Source organism: Rhinatrema bivittatum, chromosome 5 (genome assembly GCF_901001135.1).
Source record: "Rhinatrema bivittatum chromosome 5, aRhiBiv1.1, whole genome shotgun sequence".
In the NCBI taxonomy this organism is placed as follows: Eukaryota; Metazoa; Chordata; class Amphibia; order Gymnophiona; family Rhinatrematidae; genus Rhinatrema; species Rhinatrema bivittatum.
In genome coordinates, this window is record NC_042619.1 from 121,031,745 (window position 1) to 121,045,047 (window position 13,303).

General features: G+C 44.1%; 1 protein-coding gene across 2 annotated transcripts in view; it reads right to left on the reverse strand.

Moving 5' to 3' along the window:
• Positions 1 to 3,167: 3,167 nt before the first annotated feature.
• The window catches only part of CDADC1 (cytidine and dCMP deaminase domain containing 1), a 102,360-nt gene continuing 92,224 nt past the window's right edge, over positions 3,168 to 13,303 (reverse strand). The window contains exons 7-10 of one of the 2 annotated variants that reach the window (XR_003856935.1): positions 12,342 to 12,531; positions 9,525 to 9,585; positions 5,555 to 5,709; positions 3,168 to 4,248 (exon numbers count right to left, since the gene is read on the reverse strand). Coding sequence is in view for 1 of the 2 variants with exons in the window: in XM_029602860.1 (XP_029458720.1) it covers positions 4,172 to 4,248; positions 9,525 to 9,585; positions 12,342 to 12,531 (328 nt within the window). In the remaining variant the exon portion in view is untranslated. The remainder of the gene's footprint in view (positions 4,249 to 5,554; positions 5,710 to 9,524; positions 9,586 to 12,341; positions 12,532 to 13,303) is intronic. The other variant, XM_029602860.1, reaches the window with a different exon arrangement.

Genomic DNA, 13,303 nt, shown 5'->3' on the forward strand with positions numbered 1-13,303 from the left:
AAAAAATTCATTAAATTCATAAATTGTTCACACTATCCCAATACATAAAAACATTCAAACCCATTCATTCAATAAATTATGTGTATGTGTGGTGTGGATGTTAGGGATTTCGTATGTTTGTATTTTTTATCTCAAATGAACTTTGCTATAACATGTTTAACAAAATAACTTGTGAAATGTGATACATGATGTGATATTATGAATATATTAGATATTAAAGTTTGTATTTAAATTCATAGATTATGTTTATTGAAACTGTTCGTTTCACATAGTGGTGTGGTGTTTTGACCTTATTGGCACACTGACAATTGGCACATTCTTTTTCTATAGAACTGGTTTCATTTTGATTTCCTTCTTGCTAAATAGCAAGTGTGAACCTAGATATCGTGATCTTGCTTAAGAGAAATACATATCCCTTTCTCTGTTTGCAATAAACAGAAATATTACAGTTTCTGGTAGGGTGGATATGGTGTTGATAGGGGAGGAGGAATAATAACCAGAGTTAAATTTAAAAATATAGTATTTAATTAAAACGCCATAGAACTATCAGATATTTTTCTGAACATCCTTTTCCTATCTTTACTTATCGTGAGACATTTAAAACTGAATCTTATTCTTGTACAGTACGATCAGCCTTCCCTTCTTAGGTCATACTCTAGTGCAGGGGTGAGCAAACTAAGGGGGGGGGGGGCATGCGTTTCTTTCCGTGGACCAGGGAGAGGAGCTGCTTCTGCTGTGGCAAGCCCAGGGGTGGAGCTGCTAAGTCTGTGGCACACGTGGGCATGGCCACTGCCACTGAGGGAGTCCACAACCAAGGAGGACCTGACCTCCTCAGGCTTCAGCCCAGGAGGAGTTCCAGCTGCTGCCAGGTGCCCACCCAGGGAGAGAGATCACACTGGTGGGAAAGAAGTGGTGAGGATGGGGAAAGGAATGAATGGGCGGTGAGGCCAGAGGGAATGAGGAAGTGGAGGGGGAGAGATGGAGGAGGTAGGGGAAGGGAGAAGAAAGGCAGAGAGGAAGTATAAAAAAAAAAAAGTTAATAAGGTAATCAAAGCATGAGAAAATAAATGTGAGCCAGCTAAGAAAAATACAAAAATAGAGGGGGAAATAGGAAAATTAGTGAAAACAGTAAAAATGCAACCAAAAAAAAAGTTGGGCAGGATGAGATGGAGTTTTTCCTCAGCTCATAAAAAGTTTTGGATGGCACCTATGGTTTGTTTGTTTTTTTTGTAATTTTCAAGCCCTTACCATTGTGGTTTGCAGTGTGCAGTGTGTCTGGGTGTGGTGTGGAGTGTGTGTCTCTGTGTTTGTCTGGTGTGCTTTGGTCTGTCTGTCTGGGTATCTGTTTTGCGCCTTTTGTCAGTCTGGGTGTGAGGAATTTGTTTCTCTCTGTGTCTGACTGGGTATGGGGTATCTGTCTCTCTGTGCCTGTGTGTGTGGGGGGTGGGGGCGAGGATGGGGGGAAATATATGTGAGCTCACTCCTTTCAGCAACTTTAACAAAAACAAAATGGGGGCTCTGAGCCTCTGCTTGGCAGTGTGGCTGCCTGATGAAGACCCTTCGCGTGTGTGTATGCATATTATATTTATATATATATATATATATATATATATATATATGTGTGTGTGGGTACCTTAAACCATCTTGGGAGGCCCCAACCAATTGCATGAATGGAAGGGGGGGCTGCAGCTCACAAAGTTTGCTCCCCCCTGCTCTAGCGACGTGAATGTAGTGTTTGCACCATTGCAGTCATTTTTCACAGTGTGACAGCACAGAAGGAACACTCCAAATATCTGTGGGCATCCACAATCCCCAAATACTGAAAAAAAAACACAAGGGGCTGGCAATGAAAAACAATTTTTCACAACAATTATCCTGAAGGTTCCAGCTGGCTGATGGTGACTTCACCCGCTTTAAGCTTGTGTGCTTTGGAGTGGCCGTTACACCCCCACCGCCTCTCACTTGCCACGGTGGTGACCAGGATAGCCACAAAGCTAGGTGTGCAGGCCGTTGCCGACACACTGCCTGGCGGCTGGGAGTTTTGAGTTTGTTGGCGGTTTTGCAGTTCTGCTGCCAGCTCCGTTCTCTGTACCGTACATAAGAGTCTTCCATGCTTTTTGGAGTTGCCTATGAATTCTTATTGTAAATTAAGTGCTTTCCTGTCATGCTTCTGACATTGGATTTCACATTCCGGAGAAAAACTGTCATAAAAGAATTAGCACCTACTACCCACGCCTGAGGATAAATGATCGAGACGAATGGACACAGCATGGAATAGATTAGCAGAGCACCCGGTGGCTGATTCGCCTTATTTACAGGCTTTCTTCGGGGTAACTGGATTGTGCGTTGTGAAATAAATTGTTTTTCCCCCCCCCCCCCCCCCTTTTTTTTTTTCAGTCCACAAAAAACATTAACATTTTCACCTACGAAAGAGAAAGTTTTAAAAATTAGTGTTTTGTTGCGCACAAAAAAGTAATTCATAGACAAAAATATCACAAGAGAGCAAATTAAAAAGTACACTAAAATTGGATGAGACTTTTCTTTCAGTTTTCTTCAAGGAGAATTTGAACCTCACTGACTTAAAATGTCGGCTCGATAAAGACACTAAAACAGAACACTAAGACTCTTTAGAAGGATGAAATCATTTTTAAATGCAAAGTTATTTTCTCCAACTGTTTAGGGTCTTCTGCCACGTGTCATTTAGGGCTGCAGTCTAATTCCTTCTGGATCCTAATAGAAGCCACATAAGAGGTGTCTGATGATAACCAGCACAAAAATACCTTGTTTACTTAGCTTCATAATTCTGGGGGCAGATTTTAAAAGCCCTATGCGTGCCGAGCCTATTTTGTATAGGCCCGGCGACGCACACAAGGCCTGGGACGTACCTATGTCCCGGGGCTTGAAAAAAGGGGTCGGGCGGGGACAGGGGCGTGGCCAGAGGCCTCCATAGGGCCTCTAGGCCGGGGGATTGCGAGCCAGCACTCAGCCGGCGCGCACAACCTACGCCTGCCCAGAAGCAGGCGCAACATCCAAAATGTTGGGGGGGGTTTAGGTAGGGCTGGGGGGGGGCGGGTTAGGTAGGGGAAGGTGGGGGGCGGAGGGAACACGGAAAGCCATCGGGGCTCCCCTAGGGCTCGGCCCGCGCAAGGTGCACAAGTGTGCACCCCCTTGCGCGCGCCAACCCCGGATTTTATAACATGTGCGTGGCTGCGCGTACATGTTATAAAATCGGGCGTAGGTACTAAAATCTGGCCCAAAGATATTTTAGCTCCGGAATAAAATATAGAAATCTTAGTAACTGTGTTTGTTGTAGCTGCTGATCAAATTGATCAAAATTATTTTTAATCGTACTGCTTTATTATTAAGTAAGACAGTGCTAGTTCTTCTTAGAAGACTGTATATGAGATAACTTAACTGCTCAACCTGAAACAATTCATATACAGTATAGGGAGAATTTTAAAAGCCCGGTGCGCACCAAATTCGGGACATACACGCACATGTGCGCACTGAGCAAATTTTAAAAGCCGCCGAGATGCACGAGTATCTGCCTTGGCACGCACATCTCACTTGTTATGAAAAAGGGGCGTGGTTTGGGCGGAGTCTGGGTGGGGCACGAGCGTCACAGGGCATGGCCAAGAGATGTGTGCGCAAATACTTATGCACTCGGGCAAGATCGGGTCTAGTTTACTTCTGCTATGGAGGAGGTATAAGTTTTAAAAAAAGCCATATCGGTGGGGTCTGAAGGATCTGATCTAACTGAGGGGAGTGTGGGCTATTAAACAGGGAGCTCTTAACTATGAGAACTGGTGGTTGAACTGGTGAAACTGGTAACAGCATGGGCGCACGCTCCTTTTAAATCCCCCTGACTTCCACGGTAGAAGCGGTATTTAAGCAGCTTGGCACGTAGCCACTTAAAATCGGTTGCACATAAGCGCACGCCCAGGCTATTTTAGAACAGGTTTAAACCGATCCAAAAGGGGAATGCAGTGTGTAAATAAAAATTCAAGGCTCTGGAAAACTTCCATTGCAATAATAAATATGCTAATTGTTGAAATATTATGTTACATTCAGTAATCAATAAATAAAATCCCGCCTTATTTATCTAAAGTAAACGAGGTGGGGTATAAAAGTGCTATAAATATCTTTCATGGGTCTTATTTCACAATCTGTTTCAGCTGTTTCCAAGGCATATCTTCTTATTCTTATGGGTGTGATTACCATCTGAAGGTGTGGTTTTCAGCCCGCCACCTAAAAATAACACCAAGCGTTAAGATAATGAGAAAGTACAACTCGTTCGACTTTGAATTGGGTCACAGCATGCAATTCAGCAGCATAATGTCTGACCTCTTATGTGCAGAAGACAGGATTTGTGCACAAATCGTGTTTTATGTGTATACAAGCCGTTAAGCCCGTAACAACGGGCTACATTAAAAAAATTTTTTGGTCCATTTCCTTTCCACTCCCTCCCCCCACCTCTCTCTCTCTCTCTCTCACCTTCCCCCACACCTCCCCCCACCTCCCTCTCTCTCTTCCCTCCCCCCACCTCCCTCTCTCTCTCTCCTCCCCACCTCACTCCCTCCCTCCCCACCTCACTCTCTCCCCACCTCACTCTCCCCCTCCCCTCCCCTCCCACTCTCTCCCCTCCCCCTCTCTCCCTCCCCTCCCACCTCACTCTCTCCCCTCCCACCTCACTCTCTCCCCCTCCCCTCCCACCTCACTCTCTCCCACCTCCCCTCACTCTCTCCCCACCTCACTCTCCCCCTCCCCTCCCACTCTCTCCCCCTCCCCCTCTCTCCCTCCCCTCCCACCTCACTCTCTCCCCCGCCCCTCCCCTCCCACCTCACTCTCTCCCACCTCCCCTCAGCTCACTCTCCTCCCAGCTCATCCACAACCGGCAGACAGGGGGTGTCCCTCCCGCGCGCGCGCTGCCGCCGTTACTGCTCCTCCCTGCCTCTCACACGCTGCCGCCGCTACTGCTCCTCCCTGCCTCTCTCTCTCGTACGCGCGCGCGTCGCCGCCACTATTGCTCCTCCCTGCCTCTCGCGCGCGCGTCGCCGCCGCGGCTACTGCTCGTCGTCGCCGCCACCGCCGCCGGTCCTGCTCGCTGCCGGTCCTGCTCCTAAGGAGCAGGCGCCATTTTTTTTCCTGACACGCTGCGCTCTGGCCGATGTGCGCGCATGCGCAGTAGAGCTGCTCTCTACTGCGCATTTGCGGCACGTCGGTCAAGCTTCGTTTATTAGTATAGATATCCAGAGTACAAGACACCCCCCCCCTCCCAAACCATGAACTCCATAAACTAACACTAGCTCCAAAAACTTTACTCCATTTCTGACTAGGAGTTAAATATCCAGCGTTAAGAAAACACGAGTAAAGCCATCAGACCTCCGTATTGAGGAATAAAAACAATGCCTTGATTAACACGGGATGTGCGCGGAGGAGTGTTAATTTTTACTTGTAGTTTTTATGTGCTAAACTCATTAAAGCAGAAGTAAAGTTGTACACACAAAAATGTGTGCACAACCATGCACTAACAGGTGCACACAGCCAAGCACACCTTATCACTCTGGGGCCTCAAATTGTGCACACTTTTACTCAGTACTTCGGGGCACGTGGTCGCTTGCAGATACACAACCTTCTCAACACCTGACGGCTCCTGTAAGAGGATCATTTGTCAAAGAAAACAGGCAGATGTCTTAATCTTTTGCTGACCTGAGGGGGACAATGAAAAAATAGTGATATTTTTCCCCAGATAAGAGGTCTTACTGTTGAGAAGGGAGAGCTGGGAAATCTGGATACATGAAAATCCTTAATATCACTTTTCTTCAGTGGAACCTCACATCATTACACATGGAGCGAGATAAAGACAGGTCAGCTGTTGGCATTATTACATTACTTACAAGAAAGAGAGACAACTTTGTGGATATATGTGGGAAGGAAGTGATTTTAAAACTGTGTTGCATTCTATTGTGCTGTCTTACCTGGACTATTGCAATGCCTTATATCTCGGTCTTCCGCAGTCCTCCATAAAGGCATTGCAATATGTCCAGAATTCTGCCACTAGGAGGGCGACTGGAACTTTGATTTTCCAACATATCACACCAATGCTTTCCAAGTATCATTAATTGCCTGTTTAGTGGAGAATACAACTTGAAGTTTAATGCTAGTTTTCGAGGGCCTCAATGGTCTTCTGCCTGAATGTTTTAATTCTCGTCTGAAATTTTATTGACCCTTCTAGGCTGCTTAGATCAGCCTCCTTAAACTTTTTTGGAAGTTCCATCACACAAGGTTGTTCAATTAGATGAATCCCATGAGCACGTATTTTATGTGCAGCGGCCTGAGCTTTGGAACTCACTTACTTGCTCTATCTCAAGTTTAGAAAGCTCGTCAAGGGGTTCTTTCTTCAGCAAGCTTTTAATTAGGACACAGGGGCGGATTGACCTATCGGGGGATCAGGCTTCCCCCGGTGGGCCGGTCACTCCTGTCATGTGATTTTTTTTTTTTTTTAATTATAAAATTTCCAACCAAAGTATTAGGGGGCGCCGCGAGCAGTGGTATCCTGAGGGAAGCCAATGCCCCCGGGTGCAAGGAGGCTCATGCGGCCGCTGAGCAGCGACACGTATATAGCAGGCAGATTGGCAGGGCCGAAGAAAAAGATTGCGTTTAAACACGCTGATGCTCCTCCTCCTTCCTGCCTATGCGGCCCCGGAAGTAAACGTTGCCGGAGCCGCGTGGGCAGGAAGGAGGAGAAGCATCAGCGCGTGCAGAAGAGGAGCAGCGCTTACGGGCCGCTGCGATGATTTGCGGCATCCTGAGAAGAGGAAGAGGCCTGGTAGCAGGGCTGCTGCAGAGCCCATCCTGCGGCGACCCGCGAAGGCCCAGAGGTGAGAGAGAGGCTGAGGGTCTGTAGCGTGTGTGTGCGCGTGTATGAGATGAGTTGAGAAATTGTGTGTGGGAGTGAGGATCTGAATGTTTGCAGAGACAGCATGTGAGATCCTCTGTGTGTGTGTGAGAGAGACAGCATGTGAGAGTGAGAGCCTGTGTGTATGAATGATTGTATGAGACAGCATGTGGCAGTGAGAGGCTGTGTGTGTGTGAGAGTCAGCACAGCATGTGCCAGTGAGAGACTGTGTGTATAAATGATTGTATGAGAGAGAGCATGTGACAGTGAGAGCCTGTGTGTGTGAGAAGAGAGAGAAAGCATGTGAGAATGAGAACCTGAGTGTGTGTTTGAGGGAAGAAGATGGAGAGAAAAGAAACAGAAAAAAAGACAATATAAAAGGAATTGGCAAAAAAAATAAGAAAGGGAAGGTGGGAAAAAAAAGCCTGTGACCAACCAATTAGAAAACTAAGATCAGCCAGCAAAGTAAAAAAAAAAAAATTACTTTTTAGTGATTGGCACATGTAGTCTTTGGGAATGTGCAAGAAAAGCACTTTCTCTATGCGGATCTCACAATGTACGAGATCAGCATGGAGGAAGTGGAAGCCCACGGGACCTGCACAGAGGAGGCAGCAGAATGGGCTTCAGTGTCAGTAGTAGCAATCGGCGCCTCCCCAATAGCCACGCGGCAGCAGTGACAGTGGCAGCAGAGGAATGAGAGAGGTTCCAAGGTTGTTGGCAAAAGAAAGAGAGGGGGGTCTGCCTTTAGTGTGTGCATGTGTATGAATGGGACTCTGCCTGGGGGTGTATGTGTGTGAGAATGAATGTGTGCATGCCTGGGGGATGGGGAAGGAGTGGTGTGAAAATGAATGGGAGCCTGCCGGGGGGGGGGGGTGGTGTCAGTGTGTGTGTGTGTGAGTGTGAGAGCATGAGTGTGTATGAGAAAATCCAAGGGAGTAAGAGTTTGTGTGTGTGTGTGTGTGTGTGGAGGGAGAGTGTCTTAGAGCCTGAGAGTGTGTCAGTGAGAGCAAGAGGTTATTGTGGGTATAACAGCATAAATGTGTATGTATGTGACTGTATGTGTGAGAGAGAATGGACATGTGAGTATGTGTGTGAGAGAGAGGATAACCTCCTAATCCTCGACAATATCAGGGTGACTAGAAATAAAGAGCTCCCACAGAAGGGGACAGCAGGGGCTTTTTAAAATCCTTATTAGTTTTAATTATTGTGTGTTATTTGATATATGTGCTGTTTGAAATATTTTATTGGTGTTCGGGAAATTGTAAAAAATGTATATGATTTTAATTAATAGAAATTCTATTTATCAGTAGTTTTAAAATATTCTTTTATTATGGTTTTACTATTATAACTGATGCTTTATGTTTCTTGATTTTATTTGTTTTATGAGGAATGGTAGTTCTATTTTTCTATTGTTAATACATGGAGTCTGGCTTCTTGGAGTTTCCATTTCAGTTTTTGTCATTTGTGCTCCTTCATTTTGTATTCTGTATTTGGTGAGAGTTTGTGTTCTGCATGCAAAGACTGAGATGAAGCATACTTTTAGCATGTGGTTTCTCTGTAGGGATCTGTAGTAGCTTGGCCTGTTCTGTTTTCCTGATAGGAGGTGTATTGATATTTTAGATTCTGGTGTAATATTTGTGGTATTCTTTTTCATAGGTAGGGTTGTTATTCTTTGAGTGTTGGCAAATAGTACTGTGTTGATATGGGAGGACCATACCGAAATATAGGGGTGTGTACATATATATGTAAATTATATGTAAATTATATATGTAAATTATAATGTGTATATATGTAATTGGTTACCCATGGGCCAGTATGGAGAAAAATCCCCCGAACCACTATTTTCCCTGTTAGGACATGCTAATTTTATGGAGGTGTTGAGTAACTGATGGTCAAGTTAATATCCAAAGTGGCAAAATTACTGTATGGCTGTTTTTTTATAATAGTTTTACTCCTTTTATTATTTATTTATTGTTGCTATTTGTTTTTAATTTAATTTAATTTTACTTTCTAACTTTAGTTAGTTTTAATAATAATGGGAGTATTAGAGGCTGTGCAGAGCTCATTTTTTATGTTCTGTGATTTGTTGTTGTAAATGACATTTTTGTTTTAGATATTTAATTTATGTTGTGGTTCTATGATTGTTTTATATAAATTTCTAAATAAATAAATACATAAAGTGGCAGATCTTGTACGCTCATCTGCCTAAGACAGTGGAGTGCAAATGAAGATGACAACAAAAACTGTGGCGAATAAGGACAGAGATGTTATAAGCAGTCACGCTCTGTGGCTGGCAGCTGAGACTTATTCTCACAGTGTGGACAGGGATAGCTGGGCAGAGTGGACAGGCCTGCTGTTCTTTTTCTGTCATGTATTGTGCTATTGTATTACAGCTGTGTACCCATGGTGCTAGCTGATGGGATGGCTACCTTTTTTTGTGTGCTTTCAGGCTCAGCACAGTTAACAGGCATTCTCATTGGACAAAACATATTCAAAATCAGCTCCAAAATATGTAAATGACTCATCCAAAATCCACAAAATATAGAGGGAAAAAACCCCAAAAGGCACTGCTACTTTAAATCTCCATTAACAAAATCGCCACCACCTTTGATATTTTAATACTCACCTTTTGCTGCGCTACATTCATTGTGGTCTGTAATGCTGGCACCTACAGGGTTTAGCTGCCACTATAGAAAGAAGAAAAAGTTAAATTTGTTCCTGGGGGAGCTACTTGTTTCACGTATGACTGGAAAATTTTCTAAAATAACAAAACACAAAGAGCCTGATTTACAAAGAGGTTTCTCCTAGTTTATGCCTATGGAGAGAAATTTCCAACTTATGCTAATTCAACTCCTCAGAGTGTTTATAAATCACCCGCAAAGTGTAAAGACGGCAGAGGTTCACTTTCCTTGAAATTTCTTCCTTCCAAGGAAACTGAATACTGATTGCTTCCTGGCAGCAGGGAAATCAACATGCTATGAACTCAGCACTATTATTAGGAATCTAGGAGAATCTTGGTCTTTTAAAACAGCCTAAGCCAGGGGCCTGCAACCTTTCAAAACAGCCATGTCATGTTTTTTTTTTCTTTGCCCAAAATATTTTGGGAGTTGTAACCCTCTCATAAATTGGGAAACATGTAAATTGCCTCCTTCTCTTTAGTGGTCTCTCTCCATCCCCAGCACTCTCTCTATCTATCCCCCTCATGCCCAGCAATCACTCTGTCTCTCATCTTCCCAATCTCTAGCAGTCACTCTCTCTTGCTCAAGCCCCCTATTCTCAGCATTCTCTCTCTCTCTCAATTCCCCCATTCCCGGAAGTCTCTCTCTCAATTCTCCACCCCATCACAGTAGTCTTTCAATATGCCTTTCATACCCAACAGTCATTATGTCTCTCTATCCCCCCAGCGCCAGCAGTAACTCTCTCTTTCTGTCAATCCCTAACCCATGCAGTCACTCTCTCTCAAACCTCCTCATCCCCAGCCATCTCTCTTTCTCAATCCTCCCCATCCCCAGCAGTCACACACCATCTCTCTCTCTCTCAATCCTTCCCATCCTCAGCAGTCACACACCTTCTCTCTCTCAATCCGATCCCTAGTAGCAACTCTCTTTCCCACTCCTCTCCAATCCCCAGCAGTCACTCTTTTTCAATCCTTCCCAATCCCCTGCAGTCAATCACTCTCTCAATTCTCCCCGATCCTCAGCAGTCACTCTTTCTACCCCATCCCCAGCAGTCAATATCTCTAGCTCCTCTCATCCCCATCAGTCACTCTTCTACTCAGTCCGCCAATCCTCAGCAGTCACACACACTCTCAGTCCCTCTTCATTCCCAGCATTCTCTCAATCCTCCCTTTCTCAGCAGTCATTGTTTCCCCCATCCCATGAGGTCACTCTCTCAATCTACCCCTTTTTGTCAGCACTCTCTCTCAATCTCTCCATCCCCAACAATCACTTACTTAATTTACCCTTATCAACAGAAGTCACATTCTCTCTCAATCCCGTCTATACCTAGCAGTCATGCTCTCTCAATCCCCCATCCCAAGCAGTCACATGCTCTCTTAATCCCCCTATACTCAGCAGCCACATGCTCTCTCAATCCCCCATCCACAGAATCACTTTCTCAATCCCCCATCCCAGCATTCACCCTCAATCTTCCGCAACCATAGTAGTCACTGTCTCTCTCTCTCTTTCTATATATATTCACTCTCTCCCAATGACCACTCGTCCCCAGCATTCATTCAATCCTCCCATCCCTAGGAGTCACTGTCTCAACCCCCCCCACCCCCGCATCATCCTCTGCTGTCACTTTCTCATCACTCCCATCCCTTTGTCTCATGTCATTGGGCACCAGGACTCCCATTACAAAGGTGCATTCAGGTCTTTAAAGAGCCACTTATGGCTCAGGAGCCACAGGTTGCAGATCCCTAACCTAAACTATTCACAAGACTCTCATGTAAATATTCTGTCTGTCAGTCACTAGGATCTGTTGACACTGCAGGAGTCTCTGAATGCCATTACCCTTCAGAAAAAAAGTGATTTTAATGAAAAATCCTATAAACAGGACGGGATAAAACTAAACAGTGACAACTAAGGTATGAATTTCAACTGAAAATGTTGGTGTCCTTGAACATTCAAGACCATCTGGGTCTGTTCTTCGTATAATATCAAAAAATGGGATCTATGGGGCCTTCAAAACTCATGCACAACTTTATCTTTGGCAGTTTCTTGTATTGGACTAACAAAAAAGTATAACAACCTGCACAGCATCCTATTACTACCAAGAAGCCTACAGAGCACTGGAACATTTCCAGTTCTTCCCATTCTTAAAAGTAATCCTTTAACTTCACTTTTTGTCCTCTCAGAACTTCAGTTTGTGATGCAACACCCTCCTACCCCAGCCCAAACTGATTTTACTCGTTTGAAACGAGCATCAAATTCATATCGTGCTATGACTTCCACATGCAATAAAGATCTAATCCTGGTTGTAGCAGGCAAGTGAGCATTTGTGATGGAAATCCTTGCTTGTGTTATCACGAAATTCTATTTTGTACCAAATTGGCACCACAAATAAAAGTAATCTAGTATACCAGCATTTCCCTTACCAATCCTACAGACACGCCTAACTGATCTGGATTTCAGGATGCCCATAATGAATATGTATGAGATATATTTACATACACAAGGTCTCCAAATAACACAAATATATCTCATGCGTATTCATTATGGATATCATGTAAACCATACCGGTTAGGATTTGGGATATGACTATAATAATAATAATAATAATAATACGATGCCTGTAGCAGTGATTCATAACGTCATGATTGATAAGGCAGGTAAAGTAAATCTTCACCAGACATAAGCTCTGGATATCGTATGTTTCTTCTCTCATTATTGTACCTCAAACGTTAAAGTTGCTTGTATAATACGTAGGGTCTGCCACTTACTGTGTATCTGCCAACATCTCTAAGTTCACCAAACTTCATGTACGATATGTCTGCTTTTATTTTTCCAATGTCCATATCTCCAGCATAGATCTGTTTGATTCCAGCACCCTTTATTAATGGTACACATTCATCACAAGGGCATTTTGTCACAAAAATCATGCTCTTCTCTTCTGGTTTTACTTCTTGACACCTAAATAATTAAAGACATTTCATTGAACATATTGAGGTAGATTTTAAAAGCCTTGGGTGCGCAGAAAAGGCCACATATGCGCGGGAGCTACGCAAATTTTATTTAGCCGGGAAAAGAGGGCACTTTGATTCGGGGTGAGTTTTCAGGAGATGGGTTGGGGTTAGGGGAGGTGATGTTACAGACACATTCAGAGGTATCCATTGTAAAATCTAGATTGAATTTTTTACCTTATAAGTGATGAAAAGGAGTTGATTTGTACAATGAAGCTGGCAGAGACTGCAGTGTACAAATCAACTCCTCTTAGAATTTTCAGCACTTATAAGGTCAAAAATTTTTTAATCATGTCAATTATACCACGGATACCTCTGAATGTGTCTGTAACACCACCCCCCCCCCTAACCACCTCCTGAAAACTCACCCCAAATCAAACTGTCCCCTTACAATGGTGCATATATCCAGAATCAGACTGAGCCTTATAGAGAGTCTCTCTCTCTCTCTCCCCCTCCCCAGCGCGTGCAAGATATGTGGGCAGAGCTGCAGACATACGCACTATAATTTATAAAATAGTGCCTATCAATACACGCGTTTATGGGCGCATGCATGGCCCTTTTAAAATCTACCTGATTATTTTTAGCAAAGAGAATCTTTCAAGTTTGCCCCCAAGGAGAGCAGATCTAAGAAACAAAACAAATTTACCATTTATTCCTGGAAACAATAACCACATTTTTACAAGGATAGCTCTGTGCCTCATGGAAAGAAAGATTGGAAACTT